This window comes from Empidonax traillii, unplaced genomic scaffold (assembly GCF_003031625.1).
Source record: "Empidonax traillii isolate 1590-97213 ecotype Southwest subspecies unplaced genomic scaffold, ASM303162v1 scaffold37:size1818073, whole genome shotgun sequence".
NCBI lineage: Eukaryota > Metazoa > Chordata > Aves > Passeriformes > Tyrannidae > Empidonax > Empidonax traillii.
The window spans coordinates 392822-417701 of record NW_020955230.1 but is presented as its reverse complement, the minus strand read 5'-3'; the positions used below and the strand labels follow the sequence as shown (position 1 = coordinate 417701).

The window sequence follows — 24880 nt, the reverse complement described above, 5'->3', positions numbered from 1 at the left end:
AGGCAAATTCGCTGTTGCCACCCTGTCCCTTAGAGTGACTGTCAGGTGAAGAGGATGCTCTTGTGTCACCTGCAGCCATCTATTCTCTCTGCAAACCATTCTGACACATTTTCATGATCACTTCTTAGTGCCAAATTAAATAAGAATAGTCTTATAAAATGACTGGACTTCCAACTGAAGACCCCTTGGAAAGGGGGAGAGAGCAGGTGGAGGCACTGCTAGGAAGTCTGAGCTCTTTGCAGAGGGGTTGTCTACAACATTATTCATCTCCTCCTGTGACTGCTCTCCAGCAGAAACAACTCTGCAAATCAAATTCCTGACTGCTTGTAAAGTGAATTCCACTGTTTTGATGCATAAGGCAGGGTTTTTCCAAATATTTAATTTCTGCTACATTTCATTTAACATTCATGGGGAATTTGCCAGTAATGCCTTTGTCAGCAGCGTCATGACCAAAGAAATACTTGCAAAATCCTACCTAGAGAACACCAATGGTTTTGTATTTGAGCTGTGCAGTTTTGTTTGATTAGCTGTCACGATGAACTGAATTATCCAAGTGATCAAAACAACTACTGTCAAAGGGTCTTGCATCTGAACTCAGACCCTTAATCTGCATGTCAAAGCCACTTTTCTTCTCTGCAGTGGGCAACACCAAAATATTTCACCTTCCCCCTCTCCTTCAATCTTTGAAATCCTTCTCCCCACACTTCTGTATGTGTTTAAAAGCCCTCTCTTGCTGAACTTTCCTACTGAAATGCCATCAGGTGGTAACTAATTGTAGTGCAACCACTGTTTTCCACACAAATTGCTTTCTGATTTTATTAGAAACCATAAATTATGCAGCAGTGAATTTTGAGTGGAAAGAAGAAAAGGCTGAGTTAGTAGCAACAGAGATGCTTTACCTTTGGGTCATGTATTCCAGAAAGCTCTTCATAGATCTTCTCTCCTACCATGACAGCAGCCAGGTTGGCTGTGTATGTGGACAAACAAAAAAGGCAGAAAATAGCCCAGAGATTCATTAAAAATCTTCCAGTCCAGCACTTGGGGGGTTTGATGGCAGCTGTTCTTCCAAACAGGATCGAGTAGCAGACATTCAGGGCAGAGGAGAAGGAGAAGACTTTGTTCCTATTCCTTCCCCTAGGGGTCATTCCAAAAGGGCTTTTCCACTCGTATAAAGTGAGGAATATAGCTGTGATGTGAAGAGCAACAAATATACCCAGCCACATAGTCCAGTGCAGTGGCCACATGAAAGCTCCAATAGGAGCTGCCGTATCCTTGGTCCTCACCAGGATGCCCAAGCTGGTTGAAAAGAAAGGGCTGGTGAAGTCAATCACTTGGCTGCGGGCAGTGTTGATGCTAAATGATGTCACTGCCATGTGAGCTGTGCCAGCCAGAAGGTCTCCCACCAGCCCTGTCCAGTGGCCATTCTTCCAAGCTCCATATTTTCCATCCCCAACAATGTACAAGTCAAAATCAAAATTCATGTCCTCAGCCAGCTTCTCCAGCAGGTCAATGCAGTAGCCATAGCAGCACTTCTTCAGCTCAATGGGAACAGTGTCATTCCCCCCTTGAAGGGTTTCAAATAGGTTATCCAGCACACCTGAATCATTGGTCAAGGGGTCCAGGCACAGCTGCCCTGCTGGGCAAAGACCTTCATCATCAACATCCCTTGTGAAGACAAATGGGTGCTCAATCAGAGTCACCACTCTGAGGTGTAGCCGGGTGGGGTGCTGCATGTGACTTTTGTGTCTCTGTGCCTGTTCTGGCCATATCCCATAGTCCATGATTATCTTTCCCTCTTGCCAGCTCCCCAGACGTGTCCACATTGGGTTCCCGACAGGGTCATGCTGCAGATTCCAGATGAAGAAGTTGTTTTCTGAGCTGACAACTGAGGAGCCCTTCACCTTAATGTGGCCACTGAGACCATCGAAAGTTGTGTTGGCTAAAAACCTGTTGGAGGGAGCAGGCAGAGTAATCAGAAGCAGACACCGGAACCATGAATTCATGTTCCAGAGAATAGCTGCATATTTTACTGAACACCTGGATCATTACTAGCCTTCCTATGGCACAATGAATCAGTCACATGGTAAATGGCCAGTCTCTTCGCGAACGAAGAACTGGGGAAGGTCTTTACACCTTCCAGCCTGCGCATTGGATTTTTTTAGGTGAGAGACAGGGTGGGCGGAACTGAGCCCACCCTTTAATCCTGAGGTTCATCTGCCGGGGCCAAGCGAGCTTGGACGGTGGCAGCGAGGTCCTCAGGACGTAGATGGATTGCCTTACAGGGCTAGCGAGCTCCATCTGCCCGGGGAGTGGCCCCGACCGGGAATCGAACCCAGGTCTCTGCGGTGACAGTGCAGCGCCTTTACCCTCTAGACCACCAGGGGCTCCCGAATCAGTCACATAATTTACAACTAAACTACATCCCTACACATCCAATGTAAATGAAAACTCATCAGGACAGACATCCTTTTTACTTACTAGAAAAAATGAGAATGAGGACAGTAATTTTTTTCAGTTACCATTGCCTCATAAATTGATGAAGCATAGGTTAGTTCTAAGCTGAACTCACCAGATTTGTTGTCAGTTTTCTGGATAAAAATATATATGAAAATGGAAGAGTGGAAATTATGTATGAAATGTCCTTCCAAAAAAAATGCTATAATCTCAGTAAGATCTAGCTTATGTAAGAGGGGCTACTGAAGTGCTGTCAACAGCTTTCAAGCACTCTCAAGTGAACCAATCGGGATTCAAAAATGCAAATCTGGCATTGGTACATCACTGTTAGCCACTTCAGAATAAAGTAAGGGAAGAAAATGAAAGATGGTTGCTCTAGCACAGTCAGTTTTAATTATTATGAAAAAAAAACCCAAGAAAAAGTAATTTTTTAAAAAAGTGCTACAGTAATGTTATTAAAAGTGCCATGCTGTCAGTGTAACAGATTTCATGAAGTGTGCCAGTTTTCCACTGCATTGAGAATGCTGAGCTGCTACTATTCCAGATATTCACAATAAAGTTGAGTATTTGTATTGGAAGCCAGTGTTTGTTAGTAGTTGTTCTACCTGTATGTGGAGTTCAGCTTCTGGTAAGTCACTATCAGAGAGGTTAAAATGACAAGGATAAAGGAGCAGGGAACCCATCAGGTTCTAACCCATTGGGTGTTAGAAGCAGAAAATCCTTTTTAGTGCAAGCACCATGACCAGCTGAACTGCATGCTCTTAATAGGAAAGCTGCTACACATTTTGCAGGAGCTGTCTAAGTCTTAGTGTGATGATTCCACTAAAAACACCTGAGTTAGATGTGCTTTTTTTTCAGCAAAAGGCATTCAAAAGACACACTATTTAACTGTTGTAAAAGAATATAACACCTCACATTAGTCCTGAGAATTGGATGAAAGAAAGTGTTGAAAGAAATATAAAGGCTATAGCTGTCATTACAGTCTCAATAAGCAAGGCATAAACTTTTAATTAGTGTTAATTTTTTATCAATAATTACAGAGGATAAAAAAAATCTTAAATTTATTTGAAAAAGATAAATCGTTTTCCCATGCACATTTGCAAGTGTGTGTGCATGCATACTTCTGCCTAGTCTCTACCCTTTGTTTTAATGACTTTTCATGATTTTTGATGAAGTTTCAGCAGTTAAAACTCTCAAGGTCAAATAAATGTTTGCCATCTGCAAAGGGAAATTTATCAAAGTAAGTATTTTGGTTTTGAGTGTGGCTGTGTGTGTGACAGTCTTCTCTGAGACAGCTTCACTGTTCTTATGCAGTCTCTTCAGAGTAGAGGAGTTTGGAGAAAGACGACAGAGATACCAATCTCAAAAGCAATTGTTCTGTACATGTGTTAGTCTGGGCCTGGAAATCATGCCTAAAAATGCATATATAAAAATATAAATGCTTATAAATTATAAACGTGGTTTTCATATTTTAAATCCTTTACCCTTTAGTCTAGTGTCAACTAAACGATAACAAAACTTCATTAATCAGTGGTGTCTGCCCATGTTTGCCCAGTTGTTTCCTCCTATCTTTCCTCCCTATCTGATGGTGTACTTTCATGTTTGTGTATGCAAATACTATCAAGACAAAGTTTATAGGAGAAGGCAGTCTTAAGCACTAAAGAAAGGTTTATGTGCCCATAAACTTGTTTGGGTTTTATCTCTTGTATTTTTATCTCTCCCAGTCTCCATAAAAAGTTGTGAAACTTCTTTACAAGCCTTGCTGGGCATATATGCTGAAGCCATCACTCTGACAATAACAGTAAAACCATTCTGTGTATGTAGATGGGTCTGTATGAAACTTTTTTTTAAAGAATTGTGTGTAAAAGACTGTTCGCAGTTCACAAAATGCCAGAACTGAAGGAGGCAAGTCCTCAGGTGGAATATGCTTTCAAAGTTCTGATGAAATTTCTCACCATGTTGCTAATACAGCATACCCTGGATATCATAATGTTGCAGACCAGGTGCTTTGGGAATAATTGAAGCTATGGAATAATGCATTGGATTCATTTTCTGAAGGTAGAATGAGAACAGTGGAATTTATGCACTGTGTACTCTGACTTTGATTGTAGAAATAAGTGAGGGCCCGGGAGGGCGAAACAAGCCCTCTATACTTGTCTTGGGGTTGTGTTAGGAGCAGGCACCCAAGAGATTTAGTAGCATTTAAATGTGTGACTTCACTATGTTATTGAGTTAGTGGCTTACTTTTGCAGCTGATTTGCATGTTCTATATTTTTCATAGTGACAGGACATGGATCAAAATAAGTGATGGGAACCATGTGGGAGAAACATTTTAACAACACTTTGTTTTATATGCAAGCAGCTGTGGCTGCTGAGCATTTGCAGGCACTGTGTGGAGCACAAGTGAAATCCATGCCAGGGACTTCATGTAAAAACTCCCTTTCTCAATAACTTCAGGGAACAGATAAAAAGATCTGACTACACCACTTAAATGAAGTGCTGGGTATTGCACAGACACTTTGGGAATATCTGAGAAGTCCTGTTTCAGTAGTGTTACCGACAAGTTTGTATGGAAATACAACCAGTACAAATTTCAGAAGGTGAAGGGCCAAGTCCTCGAGTCTGACTGCAGAATGAACTTCCTTGAAGTTGTGTCAATATATGTGAGCTGACAGTCTGTGATAACTGCATCAAAGCTCTACTAGAGTCAGTTCAGTTTGAAGAATGAGACCAAAGTGTCACACTTACTCATTTTAGCTTTATTTGTTTCTCATGTGCTTTGTTGTAAGAGCTGCTCCTTAGATCTTTGGCAGTAGTACTACTCCTCAGTAGCGTATCTTTGCTCTACATGTAAGAATGATTTATTGAAATTATTTTATTTTCTTTCAAGCTTGCTGGATTGGTCATTCCACATCTTTCTTGGGAAGCTTACTTGAGGCAAGAACTAGCATTGGCAAGTGAAAAGAGAAGGTTCTGGGGAGATCTTGTAGTAGCCTTCCAGTAGCTGAAGGGGAATTTTTTACAAGGCCAAGAAGTGATAGGACAAGGGGGAATGGCTTCAAACTGACAGAGGGCAGGGTTAGATGGTAATTAGGAAGAAATTCTTGGCTGTGAGGGTGGTGAGGCACTGGCACAGGTTGCCCAGAGAAGCTGTGGATGCCCCCCCAAGCAGTGCTCAAGGTCGGGTTATACGGGGCTTTGGGCAGGCTGATCACTACAGTAGGTGTTTCTGTACATGGCAGGGTGGGTAGAATGAGGTGATGTTTAAGGTCCCTTCCAACCCAAACCATTCCAGGATTTTATGGATCTGTGAAATGGCAGGTTGATGAAACTACCCAAGAAGCACAGTTAAAGCTGCAAGACTAATTAAGGCTGCAAGACAAGATAAGGCTTTGAAATCTTAATGCCTTGTTCCATCAATAAGGAGGCTTCCACGAGCAGGCAAGAACGGATCAGGGGATCAATTTCATAGTAAGAGGAATGATGGATGGTTATTTTCAACAGTATAATCTTTGGGGGGTTGTACATCTACATCCATATCCACAAAGATACAAGCATGCCTTGCCGTGTACTGGATCATTATTCTGCTCCTGGGTGCATTTAAATGTCTGCACAGCCAAGGTGTGAGATCAGTGTTGGCAGTAAAAGCTTGGGCTGTGCCAGAGTGTGGGGCTGCTGTTCATCCACGCTCTGCAGGGAGGGGAGGTGAAGGTCTGCGCATGGTTCCTTCTCCATTCCCTTCTCCATCTCCACCCAACGCAGCTCCAAGGCTACATCTCAAGACTAAGGGGTTCATCCAGAAAGAAAAACGCCCAACTTTGGTAAACACTCAATTAAGCACCAGACAGAAGTTTCATCTTTGGAGGCACAAACCACCTGCCTAAAAGCCTTGGTGCGATGGACAGGGCTGGTGACAGTGAAGCCACTTATCAGTGCATCACTGGGAATTTAATGGTACCACTCAGAGTTAATAGCTGTGCTGCTGACACAAATATATCAGTTCTGGCGATCAGGTGTCTGTCTCGCTTGCATGCTATAAAACCAGCTGCAGTGATTTAGGACAAGGTTTTATCTAACCTGTTATTTTCTCTCTAATAGGGTTCACAAGCAAATGCCTGGGGAAAAAAGGGTATGATCCTTTCTTTCATTTCCACAGTACCCTTACCAATATGAAGAGACAAAAAATTTCACAGATGTGAAATTGCATATTGTCTCCCAAAATATATCAAAATGTACAGCAGTCACTATTCATGAAAGAGCTAATAGTTCTCTGTAGACAGCAATGATGATGAATTATTTTTCATCAATAAAGTGTTTTAATTTTGCTTTTCTTTTTCTTTATCCCTTCCTTAACTCTCAAAAAGCTATTCAAAAAACTGCTGCCCTCTTCTTACTTTAAGAAGCCTCTTTCTGAGTTTTACTTCTCAGGCATAATCTAGTTAAAATATCCAGAATAATGAGAGAAAATTAATATCTCAAGTCACCAGGAATATTGCAAGTCAGTCCAGTGTTTACTCTCAAGCCTTGTTTTCCTCTTGGCAAGTAGGGAGTGTTTGACCTATGAATGAGCGGTGACTAAAGAACTGATACTCAATACTAATTTGTAGTATTGAGTGCTCTCGCCAGAAGCAGCAGCCTCTGGGATGATCAAGGTGCATCTTTTTTATCTCTTTTGCATGGAAGCATACCAGTGAGGGCTGCACATCTTTATATTGTCTGATTGTTTTGACAGTGCAAATATTATGTGTTTCGTATACTTTTGGGAACGTTAGAATGTCAGAGGATTTGACACTAGCCCTAGGAGTTTTCCCTCTTATGTGCCAAAAATAAATTCAAGTTTCAAAGCATAACCTAGCCTATGTTTACCACACGATCTCCACTTCCGAGGAACAGTGTTGTCTTCTACAACTGGCTTAATCTCCCATTGCGGCTCACTTTAAGTTTCATGAGCTGACCAGAAGTAAAGAAGCAGGAGGAAACACTGAAACAGAACAAAAAAACCCCACACAAATCACCACCACCCCCCCAAAAAAACCAAACAAAAACCCCGCAAAACAAAAAAACAAAAAACCCACCCAAAACCACCCAAAACCAAACCAAACCAAACCAACAAACAAACAAACAAACAAAAAAAAAAAAAAAAAAAAAAAGGAAAAACTTACTTTGACAGATACTGTCCTGAAGTGATATTCCTCTCATCTGTGTCCATGCAATTCATTGTACTTGGAATAAGAGCTAGTTCAGGCTGGATCATGGTGGCTGCTGCTACAGCTCTGGCTACTAGCTCCATTGCGTCCTGCACATAGTGCTCAAAGACTGACTGTGTTGTCTTGCCGTGGGCAATGAGACCGAGGGGCAAACCTTCTGTCCTCAGCTCTTCCACGTTCTGTGAATCCCCAATAATCCAGTGAAGCTCTGGAGGCATCACGCCAAACTGCGTGGTTATTTCAAAAATCCTCCGTGTTTTCTCCATGTCGCATCCAAACATCACCATGGTGGATGTTGTGTCCTTGATGCTCTCCAGGTAAAGCTGTAAGTAGTTCAGAAGGTCGCTGGTTGAAGTGAGGTTTGCTGTGATGTTTATAATGGATCCCAGGTGGAATTTGGAGCTCTGTTGTGTGAGGAAGAGGAAATCTGTGACGTTCCACTCCTCCTGGCACAGCATCAGGCTGAAGTTATACCAGTTGTTCATCGAAAGGATTGAGAAAGTGACATCAGCATCAGAACTCAGTGAGCTTTCTAAACTCATCTGCAGGTGAAGGGGATTCTATGGTTAAAAATATGAAAGACAACCGATTAGAAATACACTGGACAAAAATTAATGTATTTGCTTAATTTTTATTCACTACTTTATGTCAGTGTAACCACCTGTCAAACAAGAGTACTGTGTAAGAAACATCAAAATGTGTACCCACTGAGCTTAAATGGACTGTGCTTCATAGGCTTCCTCAGCTAGAGTTTGACTCAACTTCTGTAGTCATTAATGAGCCTGTTTCTGAGAATTTGTATTTCTTTCTATCTGTTTGTCCTTTTGGATTTCTCAGGCATTCTCAAGCAAAGATTTCCTTACTGCTCGGGTTCAGCCCTGGTTTGTGTCAAACCACTTACAAATGTATGCTGAAAAGTTCTTTGGTAAACAATAAGAAAGAAATCCTTTCAGTAAATTTTTTTTTTTTTGGGGGGGGTGAGGTTTTTTTTGGTAGTTGAGGGCTTTTTTACACAAACATATGAGTAACCTAACAAACTGGAACACAGTCTATGATCAAGACACATTATGTATTGCTAACAAGACAGGACACAATGGATTCTTTGGTAAAGGACGAGTTACTGAATGCACCAGAGGCTAAGATATGCAGATTTTGAGTTTTGAGCTGGAAAATACTTGATAAATAAGCATTTTATACTAATTTTTAACATGTCATTGATGATATAACAGAACTTAATCCATTGTTGTTTTCCAACACCATTGCCCTTGGCTTTATCTTTTACAGAAATGGAGGAAGGATGTGAGGCTAGTTCCTCCATTCTCTGAAGGTGAATATTTCTTCCTTTCTTATAATTTAATTAATTCTTTTCCTTAATCTCATTCCTCTCTCTTCCCTGGTCCCAAAAATGAAGTTAAATTTTATCTACCTTTTAGTAATGAAGAAAAATGTTAAAGGATCCAAGCAATTTCTGGAATTTTGCTAGGCAATAATTCTCTGCCCATCCAAAATCTTTCTATGAGGCTTTCACCTAGCACATTATATACTGTTTCAACTTTTGGTTTTAGTTGAGAACTTGACAGTCTTCACTACACCTTTCCTAAAAAACTTATTATGTTACACTGGCATTTGATTCCAGCCATGAGACTCTTCAAAAAATGTGATGCCTGTTCCAGTACATCTTTTGGTTTGTGAGATCTTTGTTGCAACTTTATGTCAATATTTTTCTGCAGTCATGCCCCCTCAAATTATATTTTATCCCTCACAGATACCTGGATTTTATCTTTCTGTCCATTATATTACTAAACACTTTAGGTCTGTTCATTCTTCTCTTACATTTCCAGTAGTTAGCATGTATTATATATGGGAACTAGCCTTCTAAAGTTGATATAAAATGCTGTCATTTTTGTTTTATTAGTATTTTTCCATTCGTTATAGGCTTCACTTGGTATGGATTTTAGAAATGTCATTCTGAATTTGGAATAATATGGTAATTGGTCAATTACATCCGCTTTACTAAATAAAACCCTGAGCTCTCCAATACAGAAACGGGGTGAAATGACAAAAAAAACCTCCAAAACCCATTTATAAGCAGCAAGCTTTCATTGCGTTAATTTGCAGTTACATGAACTTATCATCTGTTTTTGAGGGCAGGCAGTTTAAATTCAGAGCTTGATAAAGAGATTATTTTAATTGAAGACATTCTCAGGTTTTTTTGTTATCTCTTGGGTTTGGTACCTGTGGTCCTTTTTTTTTACACAGACACATGAAAAAGCTAATTAAATGGATTGCTGTCCGTGATCGATGCATATCATGTACTGCCAATAAGACACAAGAGGACCGACTCTTTCATTAAGGACAAGTTACTGAACACACAAGAAGCCAACCTTTGTAGAATCTCTGAGTTGTGTGCTACAAAACATTGCCTACTAATTAAATACATTATTAGTTCATTGGAAAAAACCAGCACTGTGCATATGGGTTTGGCAAGCTAGTTTGCATGAACTAGTCTCTGCAAACTGAACCACAGCAAACTTTTTTTTCTTTATGAGGTGGTGAGGGAAATTACCTCTAGTTTGTCTCTCACTGTAAATAGATGGGAGTAAAAAGGATTTTCCTTGTGTCCTCTCTGTTCAAATAGAAGTATGAACATTTTTTTAGGTAATGATCTTTCTTCAGTAAGCAAAATTTTGCAAGCCCTAGTTATTTTGAGTGTTAGAGAAGAAATGAGTTATTCAGTATACACAGAACATACACTGTGCATATATAAATGATAGCACAAAACCTGACCATACCCATACAAGGAGGAGCAAACATCTTCAGTATATTAACAAGCATAACATCTCCCAACCACACTACTAGTGATATTATGCTATAGGCTCAGGGATTAACAAAAAAATTCTACTGAATGCAGAAAAACAACCACGTGCTGATGAGGGACAGAAGATTGCGGTAACAGAAAACAAAATCCAAACTTGAACATTTTCACTGCTTAGATTGTCCCAGGTCTGATTTTGGCACATGCCAACAAGCTCATACCCTGCACTGGCAGTCTGGGTCCTGGCACATTTTGAAGAGTAAGAGTATCCAGGAGCATCCCAGTATGGATAAGGTTGAGTGAGCACTGCTTCTTCATCTCACCCTTCTTCATCTTTAGATCTTTGGAGACTTCTAAATCTTCATGCTAAATCCAATGCATATATGCAGTTTCACATAGGCAAGGCCATTTCTGCTCCTCTACAGCGCAGTTCTTCCAATATTAAAACACTTTGAACTGATGAAGATCCACTCCTGAGGATCACTGGGCACTACCCTGCATCAAGAGCTAATGTAGCACCAAGCACACATCGTCCAGAGAAGTGAAACTCTGTCTCAGGGTCAGAAAAATGGGTTCAGTTTTACTCAGCAGTGCAGGGGAAGGCAGTTTCCATCTGACCTAGGAGTTCTCAGTTGCAGGGCTGGACTCCCTTACAGAACCATAACTACAGGATTAATTCTCAGGAGCTCCAGCGTTGGTCCCTGTCTTATGTCCACTTGGATGTGTCAGTGTGGTCCAACAGACTGTTCTTGTCCTGAGGCACTAGTCCTCACTGAATAGAGGTGTATTTGGGATAATCTGGTTTGGACTGAGCCTGCAATTAAAAGTGCTTCTCTGTGTGAGACATCTGTGCTTCAGCCATCAGTTTCAGAAGCCCACAGATGCACTGACACAACCACTTATCATCACTGTAATTTATTAGCTGCTGCTAAGGTGTTTGAAAGGTAAACATTCAACCCTGAAAAAAGAAGCAAACACAGTCTCTTTTCTCTACTAAGTATATTGGAACTGCAATTCTGTCTTTGGGATTTTTCTGATACAAGTAATATACATAAAATTCAGTCATTAGTTGTTACTTCTGCTCAGCTTTCAGCTAATTCTCAAAACACCATGAGAACACCCCTCTAGACACGGGGGAGGAACAGTAATCAGTATTTCTGTTGTACTGGGACCCAGGGAAGGGAACGCTTGTTTGGGAATGTTTTGATTTAATACTTTCTTAATTACATTTTGAAAGGCTCATTTGCCCTTTGTAGGTTGTAGTTTAAAAAAAATACACAGAAGTCACATTTCAGTATTCAGCCCTTGATATTACAATGTTCTTAATGCTTTTACATATTTTTTTGTTTTGTCTTTTTAAAAAATAAATAATTACTGCTTTTTAATGAGGAACTTCCACAAATTATTTATTCAAACATTCAGTAGTTACTAGTAATTGCTAAGACAGTGTCATTTCATAACAAAGGCTTCTGACAACTTAAATGATAGTTAGATCATTATAACTTTGTACTTATCATGGAACAGAGATTTATGAGAGAGTATCTATGCATTGAATTGTGCCTATTGATCCTTATTAAAGTTCTTGAGCAAACTCCTTCTTTACCCCACTCTGGAAATTAGTAAAATGTGACTATTTCAGTTAAACTGTCAAGTAAAGCTCATGTGGAAATTCAGTTGCTATGTTCAAGGTTGACTTTAAGCTGTCAATAAAGATCATATGCACCAATTTTTGTTCAAATTACAGAAAAAACTAAATCTCATTTGAACAATGATAATTGTGATCTGTTTTTAATAATCTGTTTGCATTTATATTGTGTCACTAGGAAAAACATTTTCTATGTCCATGAGAGCTTGCTTATTTATTGGACATCATTAGCTCCTGTTTTATAAACCCAGCCATGATCACCTGACTTCAGTATTCACTTGGTAAAGAACGGGCCTTGAATCCTTAATTTCTGACTAATCGCCTTTGGATCAGACCCTGACAGTCTTTCCACTGACTTTCAGTGGGCTTTGGACCAAGCCATTCATGGAATATTAAGCTTTACATGGTCTGATATGTTTCTACTCCTGTCCATCAGCAGTCTATAACAACCTATTTGCTTTTTGTATCCCAACCAGAGCAGTTTTACAGTTTTTTCCATTGCCTGAAACACCTGAGGGAGCAGGTTCATTTAACAACTGAAACACAGTTTGCATTTCATTAATGCAATATTTTCCAAGCCTCCATTTTCAGCAGTCTGCAAACAGATCCTTTCAGCCCTTGTAAGTCTTGTAAGCACAAGTGCCTGGAGCTGACTTACACCCTGAAGGATTTGGCCATTTATCTCTTCAACCAAATTTGTAATGCTAATTAGGCATGGTCACGGTGACATTTTATTTGACATTATAATAGCTTCATTAGCAGAGTTAAAAGAATATATGTGAATATTGTTTTGTTAACTGTGTAGCAGTAAATAATACACAGAAAATGTTATGCCCCTCTGACTCATGGGGGCAAAGGCAGTGATCATATATGTATTTGTGGTAAGAAACACAAAAGAGAAAACAGGCTATGTAATTACATCAGACAGAGTTCCACTGGAGGAAAAAAATCATTCTGGCTTGCAGTGCCACTGTGGGGACTCACAGCTTTACAAACAAAGCTCAACGGCAGCTGTGAGCAAGTTGATGCCACAGACTCAAAAGCTGGGATGCCTGTTCTTCCATGGCTGAAATTACAAAATTTAGGCTTAAACCCCAGTTCCTTAAAGTCTACATGTACACCCTACTGCTTCTTCCTCTCATACCATGAAAAAGGTGCTAAAAATGTTATTTTAGTTTTTTAAATATCTGCCTCCTTTCCTTGTCTTCTGCACTTGTCTCCTCTACCACCCTTGTTTTGACCAAACCAACAATTTGGAACAGGTAAAACACACTAAAGACTATTTTTTGCAGATGGTTTAAAAGCACCTCAGAGAGAAAATCCATCTTAGACTAGCCAGAGCTACCCTGACTCCTGCAGCAAAAGCAGCCTGGCATCCATCCAGGCAACTCTTATATGCAAATCTTAAAAACGCACTGACTGTTCACTTTAAAAATCAGAACGCCACAAGAGTTCAATTATTTTAAGTCTTGACTTAGTTTGTCTTGAAAATTGTTTTTCTCATTAGACCACACAGACATAACTTGAGGTTGCTTAGCATCTCTGATGCTACATATAAATACTCCAAACTAATAATCTGAATATGTACAACTCTCTACAAGGTCAAAGAGGAAATGTAACACATGAATGTTCAGCTATTCTTGGAAAGTAAGACCCATTATTTATCTTTAGAGCCACTTATTATCCTAAGTAATAATACTACCTCAAAAACTTCAAAGTGTTTTTTAGCAAAGGAAGAAGAATCCTCAAAATTTAAAGTTTCATAAAGAACATTTCATACAAATACAAGCACAAGAATAGTTTTTCCTTCCTTAAAATTTGCCTTTATAATTAAAAAAAGGCAGGCGGTTGCTAATACACATAGATCAGGGGGGCTGCACTAATTCTACATGACATATTTTCCTCCATTTCCACCTTTTCCACTATTAAAGCAGCAATGGGAAACTTCAAAAATTACCCTACTTCATGGAACAATTTGAATAGGAGAAAATGGTGGCCAGGTTCGTGTCTGTGACACTCCCAAGTGCTACAGGGTTGTAATCAGAGCCTGAAAAGCCCTTGCAAACATTTGGGCAAAAGATGCCAGGAGATGCTGAGTGTGGTCATGAGCCAGAACGGACAGTTTGTTACTGCATAGTATTGTTTTCCAGAAGCTCAACACTGTCATGAAATCAGGTTGTTAGAAGTGAGGGAGCACTTGCCAGCAGGAGCAAGGAGATCCTGGATCTACCCCAGGCCTTCTTTCTACTGCCACCTCCCAGTAACACTTTTCCTTAGGGCTGGTCTCAACAAGGCTGTTGTGTATGACCAGGACTTCTCATTTGGGGTTCCTGCTGCAGCTGCCCCATGACAAGTCTCCCCACACTTGCAAAGAGTGCAAAATACAGCGGCTGTTCCACCAACCGTATCTTTTGGGGTTTCTTCTGAATGCCACTATAAGCCTGGATGGTTGTAAAATAGTGTTTAGCAGAATTTAATTCCTCCTCTAAGGAGAAACAGCGTTGAACTAAATCAAAGATCTTCAGCAGTCTGTCTAGGGGCATCTGAGCGCTTTTTTGTTGAGAAGCACCTCACAAACATTCTGGCCATCAGTCCAAAGGGATCTGTTTTAAATAAGCTCCCAAGCATGCTGTCTGAGTTTTCCCACAAGGGAATGCACAGAGGAATGGCTTCTTTCCCTCAAGTTTTGGTTCAAGCAATTCAACTTTTCACATCAGCAGACCCAAAACAGCAGCATAACCTTGGTGCAGACAGTACATGAACTCTGGGCTTGCTGAGATTTCTCTCTTTGCTCCTTACATCCAAGGTGTAGGAAGACACCGTTGTAAAGAAATTCTGGTAACACACCACTGGGTGCTGGTTTAACTTGAAAATTATTTAAGCAGCTAACAGAGCATTCTCTGTGTGTGTGTCTGCTAATGAAAGAACTCTCATTAACCTTTTAGAGTAATTATTAACAAACCCAGATCAAGGATATAGGTGTGACCAGTAATAAAATGTGAGTTGGCTTGTCAAGAAATAGCAGTTCAAAGGCTGATGAAAACAAAACCTAAACTGGGTTGTATCGAGGATCCCCACAAGTGCTTTCACACAGTAAGAGCAGAAACCTTAACACTGCCAGCACAGAACGGCACCAGAGGTGCCAGGACTAAAAAATCACAACTCACCAATGGTCAGCTTCTCGTCACGAGGAGACTACAGCCTTGGGAGCTGACTAAAACTGGATTTACCCAGGGCAAGGAACAAGTATCCAGCATGTAAAATGTACCACACACCACAAATGTGGCCATAAGGTAGAACTGCCAACAAGTGAGGAATGGGCAAGTAAATACAGTAGGCATGCAAGTAAATACAATATAAAAGTGTAAACATATAAAAGTGACCAGAAGTGGGAGAAATTCCCACCATCAACATAATGATCCTGCCTTTAGAAACCTTGAAACACTTGCCACTACCAACCCCCAGCCCCTGAAAACACACACACGCATGTGCTCTGTCTGTCTGAAGAGGATCTGTGATGCTGGTCTGGGAACCCAAAGGTGCATGGAAGGATGAGACCAGAATCTGACAAAAAAAGATACGGGAACTCCAAGTATGATATTTTTGAACTGTGTTGTTACTGAGAATGAGCTGTAGTACTTGCATAATTTGTCTGTGTGTGTTAGCTTCACTGGGACCAGTAATACTACTTTGGTAAAACAGCTGGGACTTCAAATAGCCTAACAATGAATTCTTGGCTTTGTGTATAGAAAGGGTTTCTAAAGCTCACATAAACCGCATGCAATATTTGCTCCAATGCCTTGTTCTTGAGGACTACAGTTAACACAGTACAAAAGTTGACAGAGAACTTGGCAGCCAAGGCTGTAATTTATGATGCACATTGCCAAGCACCACTCCACACCAGGCTCCCTGGCCCATCACCCTTGCCAGATTCCTCAGAATAAAGGGCTCTTGAAACAGCATTCCCATCTTCACCCTCTTACAGCAGCTTCCACTTTCCCATCAGCAAGATGGACATGCTGCAGCATATTGCTGGAAAATAGTACTTTTCCAGAGACATGACAGGCTATGAGTACACTTTCTGTATGACTTAACCTTTTAGACAGGAGCAAAACAGTGGCCAAACAAGAAGAAATTAATTCTGAAGAAAATGTAGAATAAAAACAGAGGGGGTATGGAAAAGACTGATCCATGCTATGTTGATAAAAGAAGTTTGATCCCATTTTACAAAAGCAGCTATTGCTCTTTCCGAGACATACTCTTGTACGCACACAGGATTTATTCCAATTAGATTTTGTTCACCACTAAAACCTGCAGCAATAAAATCTGACGGAGCATTGTTTTCACTCACCAGTCCAATTCCAGCATGGGTTGAAAGTGTTTTTAAGCCTTCCTGAGCATTTTGCATTCCTCATACCCTCAGCACCTGTGCCCTGAGAAGAAGTTACGTTTTCGTCTCAGCAGGTCCCTGCCTGCCAGAGAAATACCAGGGGCTGAGCTAGACACAGCGCTGTATGGAGCATCGCTGAAATTATAGGCTGTATATGACAATATACAGCAGGGCAAATTAATGCTGACCCATGTTTCATTCCTCAGAAAGCCAGCACCAGCTCATCATCACATCCTCTTCTGCTGGGCCTTGCTCCAGGCATGTTTCACAGGATTAATTTTAGCTACAAGTGCATTTTGTTCTATATTGATTTTTTGTATGAAAGAAAGCTGAGAATTAAGCTTGCAAAGCCTGATCTCTTAACTCTATTAAATGAGGCCAGGGTAGATTAAGTTAGCAGTTCATCTTTCTGAGGCTAGGCATTAAAAACATGGTTCTAAGGTGAATTCTTGTGTGTACGTGGCTCAGCTTAAAATCAAGAATCGAATTCAAACAGCACCACTTAATGCTGCTTATTTGGTACACCAAGGATTTAATTAGAAAGATGGGAAATTACAAAGAAGAGTTAAAATTGGCTCACAGGGCATGGGACAAGAAGGAAAAAAAAATCAAACATCTCTTTTAAAAACAAATACACTCTGCATGTGATTGGGAAGGGAGCTGACAGAGGGGATGGGACATGGAGATAAGGTGTCCTGAGTGGATATGCAATGCCTCTTGCTGACCACCTGAAGCCCACAGTGCTGCCCTGGTCTCATCTTGAATGGGCATCCTCACCTCCCTTTCACTAATCAGGCAGTAGTGCCACTTTCCTCAGAAGAATGTAAAACAAAAAAACCCCAGGTGTTATGTTTGTTTGGTCCTTGGCTGCAGATTTTCTGCCTTCCAACAGAAGACAAGAGTCTGACTTCTGAAAATGCAGCAAAGCCTTGTTGCTTCTATTCACTGCAAATATTTTAATCCTTGCTCCCTACCTTTCCTTCCCAATACTGAATTAATACATTGTCATTAACAAACAAAAATCTGAAAGACAAGCATACCATGCAGAGGTTTTGTGGCTGTGTTGGGAAGTTGCTTTTCTGAGAGCAAAAAACACAAAATCAGGCACGATCCTGTAATCAGGAGGCGCCCACCCCCCGCCCCCAAAGGCAGAAGCATTTGAGTTCCCAATAGAGCGTTTAGCAACGACCCAAAAAAGTGTGTGCCTGCGCAGAGCCCGTTACCAAGGCACACGGGCGAGAAGAAGGAGGAGGAGAAGGGGGAGGGGGAGGAGGAGGAGGAGGAAGAAGGGGCATTGGCTGGCTGTTGAATATAGAAACTGAGCAATCCGGTTTGAAATTCCTGCCTCATCCTGTGCTCCCTTTTCGAACAAACCCTGCGCTGTAAAACGAGGGTAAACCCCTCCACAGTGCCCCTGGACACAGCCTCAGGGACGGGCTTCTCGCCCATCTTAAAGCTTACAGCAAGAAAAATACCTTTTACAGAGGCTGGTATCAGAGAGGAAAAAGGAAAAAAAAAAGGAGTTAAGTCACACATCTTGGAGAGCATACCACGGCTTTGCCAGGAGCAGAATCCAAGGCTCAAATCTCCTGCTGCTTGCTGTGCTGGACACAGCTGACTCAATAGATAAAAGAACCTGGAAAGTAACAGCCATTTATTTTATGCATCATTGTTAAATAATTTGGGCCTTTGCACCATTACACTACTCATAGGGCACTTGTGAATCCTTCCAATGTCCCACTGACATCTCTTCAGGACTCCATGTCTGCGAGCATGTGGATACAGGATGAGAGCAGATACTGTGACTTCCTCATCAGTTTTGAGTGAATAAGCAACTTTCTAACAATGCACTCCACTTCAAAAGATCCTAGGTACATTCACAAAATTAGACCTTGCTGTAAGAGGCACATCACAAAGCACAAAATGGTTTACAGCCATTACTGTGGTGAAGTTTGGGAGAATGTGCCAAAAATCACCACACCTCCATCTCATTGTTTGATTTAAAATGTGCAAGACATGAAATGAGCACTTACAGCTCCTACTTGTGACTCAGTCCTCTGTGCTCACCAAAATGCCTGACAGAAAATACACAAACCCTTCATCTCTCTACTACACACAAGTACTTGCGCCAATTACTGCTGTCAGGTTTGTTTAACTCTGCACTTATCATGGTCATTGAGAGCAACAGTGAGGTGACTGCACAGAACTTGTAAAACACTATAAAATATGAATCTTGCTTATTAATCCCTCCTTTTACCAAGTTTGGACTCACTGGAGCAGGCTTTAAGCAATGTGTCAATCCATAAATAGCTCAGCATACTGTTCTCACTAGGCAATAGCTTTGGTGGTAGGGAAGTTCAATATACATTTTAATCTCAAACTAAAAAGAAAATGGGAAGTAGGTGGACAAACTGTTGAGATGGAATTATATGCAAAATTCACTTTTTTGTAAATAAAGTTCTTCATCTATTTATGCAAAAATTAATGTGTACAGATACCTTCTGTTGTTTGAGGGGGAAAGGGGAAAAAAATGTTGGGACAGGTTAACAGGGGCTGGCTTAATTTATGAGAAACTAATGAAAGTAACAGCAGCAATTTAATAGGCTGAGTGTTACTGATGGGAAGAATGCTTTTCAGTATGAAAATGATGGGAAAAACCTTTATACATCTTATTTTCGATACTAGCTCCATCTTCTCTGTTGCAATTCCTTTTAATTTCCACTGCCTCCATATCCTCCTATTATAAAGTAATATCTTATAATCCCCTCCTCCCCTTACAAAATATCTCCTCTTTGGAATTATGTAGGGTTTGACAAACTCTGGGACAGCTGAAACACCAGTAGACACACTGCAGAGAGCCAATTACCCAAGTTTACTGGGTATTTAATTTATATTTTAAGAGCTTTGAGCTTTGGGATGTGCTAGGGCTGCACATTTCTGTGAGTCAAAAGGCTCCCAAATGCTCTGAACCAAATGAATCAATGAACTCTTGTCTGTATTTGAGCTTCCTACAGACATACAAGCTGCTTTCTTCCTCACAGCTCAGCTCTCCCCACCCTGATCCACAGGATGATGTCTATGGATGCAACGCTCTCTATAAGTCAACTCTTTGACCCTGAAGATGGCTAATGAACTACTGCACCTGACAAAAAGGCCCTCAGCTCTCAGTAATGAATCCTATGAACTTCTGATGTACTGGGCCAGCCAGACTAAGCTCTGGTCAGGTCTCTGGGTCATCTGGATGCAGCTGGGGCAAACGGCATCTTTATCTGTGTAGGTGCAAATCTGAAAGTATCAGATATATTAATGGATCTGTCTGCATAGTCTGCCCTCCTCTGCACTTATAAAGTTAACTTATAAGAGACTTACAGACCCTAAAAGCACAGCAGCTGTAACTCCTCTTGAACAGCATCTCAGTCATTGGAGCCACCGTCCCTCTGACAGCCTTTGCCTGTCCAGCTTTACAAGACTAATATCACAGTCAAGTCTAGCACTACCAGTTCTAGGGACTAGGAAGAAGTAACGACATTCATGAATTTAACAAACAAGACAGAAGTCATGAACTTAATGATCTAAGAGCCAGTCGTGAGTTATGCAAAATACACTGAGTTAGGTATTCACAAAATTCCTTCAGCATAATTGTCGGCACGTGGATTGTTTGCAAACAGCTTGAACAAACTACTTAGTGTTAATCATCTGTTCTGTGACATAGTTAGTCATGCACTATTTCTGCTCCTTGAGTGGGTGACTGTATCCTCCTAAAGGAGAGGGTAAGAACCAGTGAAAATGAAGCACGCCCTGGGAGTTTAACATGGATGGATAAGCGCTTTCAACAAAGTACAGGCGCGTCATGTCTCACTAATCTCAGCAGGATGTTTGCATCTATCCATCTCCATGCAAATAATCTGAAATGACTCTGCAGAGTCTGGTGAACCAAGGCTGGGGACGAGGAACCCACATCAATTTTTTTCAGCACTGTGATTCTTTTTAACACTCTGAACAAGGGGAAGTGTTGCAGAGGAGTATCTAATTCCCCCAGACAACCTGGAAGGAAGAGAAGACAGATCACCACTCCTGCGAGTTTGGCAAGAACACACGATCAAAATTGCTGTCTCTGCAGGAAACGGTACTGCTTCAGGGAGAGAGAAACTCTAATAAAAATAATCACAAAAAATGTGTATTCCCTGAAGACATAGGAATGTTGCGGTTTTTTTCTTTCCATGTTTCAGTTTTGTTTATATGATGGTATTAGCACTTGAATGTAGGTCTCAGTCAGTTTTCCAAAAGATATAGAATACTAGAATCCTAGAATGGTTTTGGTTGGAAGGGACCCTAAGGTCACCTTCCATGGGCAGGGACACCTTCAACTAGACCAGGTTGCCCAAAGCGCCATCCAACCTGGCCTTAAACACTTCCGAGGATGGAGAATATATATTACAGTTATTAGTAATGTGTAGAATTATACTTCTACACACTTCAGTGACCTAGGATGAAACTAAAGAAGCTTAAAAACCATAAGCTCTGAATTGTGTTGCAAAATTTGCTTTGATACACTAGGAGTATTCTGTGTGGCACCTGGTAAATTGGAGTGAAAGGGTTAGCCAGCACTGAGAATAAAAGCAACAGAGGAAGACTCACAGAAACCAAGATCTTCTGTTAAAGGTTTGCTTGTCTTTTCTGGAAAGTAAGCAGCATTTGGAGAGCGCTATTGAGATAACTGAAGGTTTTATACATGCTTGAACATACTGACTGACATACATATGGACTGTAAAACCAGGGGTGGGTGGCCAGGCAAAGAGGACTAATACTCTTTAAAAAAAGGATGGATGCTGCAGCACCACACAATAGTTTCAGTGGCAACCACATCCTCATCACGTCAGGCAATCATCATCTACAGATGGGCTATGGGTCATGGATGATTTTGACAACCCTTGGCAACTTTCAACCTTCCACATGAAACTTCTGACAAAGCAGAGAAATACATCTGAACTTCTCCATGCCAGGACTGGTAGACCAGTAACTATTCCGATGCTCAGCCCAGTGTATATTCCCATATGGTTTAAACTGTGTTAAATATGACTGAATATTCCATTTGAGTCCCTTATTCAATGGTCAGACTGCAGAGTCATTTCTCCCCTTCTTACTGACAGTAATAATTTTTTTGTTGCTTATTACTCTCCAATAAGATTGTAATAATTTTGTATGACTCTCAGAAGAAATGCATTTGCTCTCATAGTGCTGGCATAATATGGATCCACAAAAAGATGAATTATCTAAATTCTTGATCACAGTTAGTGAATGACTTTCTATAGATTTTTAAATGAAGGGGAAACTCTGGTGAAAATAAGGCAGTCAGGTAAAATTAAAGGTTGGAGTTGATAGAAGGCTTAAGTTTGCTCATGAAAATTCTTTTAGTATTGTAGCAACAAGCCACAGATCCTGTTGGACTAGCTCCTCATTCAAAGCAAAGCTATACCACATGTAAATGAAGTCTGAATATATGGGTTTGGGTTTTTTTAATGATGGCAGTTGTATCAGAAACAGCATGCAGACACACAACTGAAATGATTTGATTTCTTGTTCTCAACATTTCATGAACATTTCAGTAATCAAATTACACTAGGACAAATGCTCATAGAAGATGAACAGCAAAACCAAAGACTTGCAGTATTTGCAAGTTTCAGATTCCATGTCTGTCTCCAATTCCTGTGTTGATTGGACTAAAAAACGAAAAAAAATCATGTGGCTTAGCCAAACAACCAAAATTGTATCTTGAGCTGATCTGTATTCAAAGCCAGTAAAAGTAAAAGGAAGCACTCTCGGAGATTTTTGGAAGGCTCTGGGACGCTGTCATTCCTAATGCTTATGTTGTTCGTGCTAGTTCCAGAAGTTTCAGGTGGCTTCCAGGCAGAAAAAAAATGTCTGTGATTATCAGATGTATTATTCACTGTGAATTCTCACTTCATTTCCATCTTAAAGTACGCTTCTGAGGAGGAATATAAGGGCAGTATGATCTGGGCAACAAGCCCCCATTCTCTGTCAAACGAAGCATCTTTCTTCTGCTAATCATGGGGTTTGCTACATCCCACTGCAGGTCTAAATTTGCCACTTATTCTTCCCCTGTAAACCTGCAAGGGTTATGAACACCTATGGAGGACATTGTGGCACAGCCAATTTCCACATAACTACATGTTACATATTTATATGCACTGTCAAAATGGTGGGAAGATACAAAACTGAGTTTCACTGGAATCTAGCAGGCTGAGCTATTTATAAATAAGAGTCTTATTTTTGGTGCTCTTCAGAGAATGCGAGTGATGAGCAATTTATGTTGCTGATCATTTGTATCACAATAGTGCCTTGCAGTCTTTTTCTGCAGTTTAGGCTCTGTAAGTCCAGAATTTGTATTATACTACAGTAGAAGACAAGACCTCAGAACAAACACCAATGGGCAAGATCAAGAAAGGGTGAAATGGGAATGCCACACTGAAAGTGGAAGAGTAGGTAGGTAACAGTGTAACTGAAAAAAATTTGAGGATTCCTGGGGATTCTGGGCATCAATATTCAAAACAGACTCATCACTCATCTCTCTCCCTTTCTTAAAAGAAACTCTCAGTGTGAAGGAATCCTTTCCCACAAGTATTCCACACTGAGGGATTTTCCATTTATAAAATGAAATATAATGTTAAGCAAAATATGACATAATGAACATGAAAGAAAAGTAGTTAGAAAGATTATATGCTCTGAAGAAATTTAGGTCTTACCTGAAGTTAAAAAACAGGTTTTAATTAACAAGCTTGTAAGAACCCTGTACTGTGTAAATAATTCATATGTATAAAAAGACGATCATAAGGGTGACTGGATAATCATTATTTTGGCTTTGCTGTGTTGACTGCTGATGCAAGATTCTTAATCAGAGGCCACAGGAGTATTGTTAACTATACCAGCCTATTTCTATAGTGATATTTTGTGAAAGCAACTTTTAAAGAGGTGATTAATAGATTTTTTTTTCTCCCTGAATCTCTGAGAAACAAACACTGATGCCATGTTTTGCCATTTCCCTGCCATTAGCTCTTCAGCAGACAATTCTATGCATCATAAAATCATAGAATGGTTTGGTTTGGAAGGCACCTCCAAGACCATGTCATTCCGACCTTCCTGCCATGGGCAGAGATACCTTCCACCAGGTTGCTCAGAGCTCCTTCCAATCTGGCCTTCAACACTTCCAGGGACTGAAGATGCAGTGACACCTGAAGTTTTTACGTCTCAGTGCTTAAACAAAAAAGAGCAATGCTTTCTGCTTAAACTGTTCATCTACGTTTGCCTCAAGGCCATTATTGGGTATGTATTTGTCCCCTCAGATTTCTATAGTTTATCACCTATCACACACAATTTAAACAGAGGGAACCCAGGCACAAAGCCCCTTCACCTTGTTGCCCTTCCAATGTAGGAGTAAAATCAGCGTCATGGTATTAGTGTAGTAAGCAAACGTAAATTGCAGCTAAAACACTTTCAGTCCACTCTCCAAAGACGGCAGGTGTCAGCTCCAAGTAAAGGTTAGATCTGTTTTACCCACTTTTCATGCTCGAGTACAGAAAATTCTTGAAAACAACTGCTGTCCTACAGAAAGCTGTTATATATATATATATATATATATATATATATATATATATATATATATATATAATAATGGCCAGTCTCTTCGCGAACGAAGAACTGGGGAAGGTCTTTCCACCTTCCAGCCTGCGCATTGGATTTTTTAGGTGAGACACAGTGTGCGCGGAACTGAGCCCACCCTTTAATCCTGAGGTTCATCTGTATATATGTATATATGAGTGAGCCTTACAGGCTGAGAAAGTGATAAATAATTATGCTTTCAAATAAAATAGCACGGAAAATCAACAAACTGTGAACTCAATAATACTGACTTTTCATCTGATTTGCTAAAAAAGAAAAAAGATCTTTTTAAGCCAGTTTGAGTGAGTACGCTATTAAGATGAGTATAACAAAACTGCTTTATCAGTAGCAACATCGAGAGATCCTAATGTATAATACAGCTGTGCTCTCTGGTTATTATTTGCTATGTCTAATAGTTCTTTCCTTGCTACAAATGCAAAACTTCATTTTAAAAATCTCAGTTGATGCTTGAAGATCTATCTTGTCTTTTAACTCTGTCTTAAGTTAGAAAGCCTTGCAAAATGTCTCATGAACAGCATGGGCAATCATTTCCTTCACAGTCTTAAAAAAAGCTGTAAGTGGAATATCATGCCTTTAGGGAAATACTAAGAGTTTAAAATATGCCTGTGCAGCATATTCATAGATTTTTATAATGCCTTTCAAATACTTTCCACATTGTAAAACAGATGAAA

The 24880-nt window shown here is 40.3% G+C and overlaps 1 protein-coding gene across 1 annotated transcript in view; it reads right to left on the bottom strand.

The window, feature by feature from the left end:
• The window catches only part of GRIN3A (glutamate ionotropic receptor NMDA type subunit 3A), a 66771-nt gene that overhangs the window by 32585 nt on the left and 9306 nt on the right, over nt 1-24880 (bottom strand). Inside the window, exons 2-3 of the mRNA XM_027877993.1 lie at nt 7617-8221; nt 900-1947 (exon numbers count right to left, since the gene is read on the bottom strand). Coding sequence (XP_027733794.1) covers nt 900-1947; nt 7617-8221 — 1653 coding nt within the window. The remainder of the gene's footprint in view (nt 1-899; nt 1948-7616; nt 8222-24880) is intronic.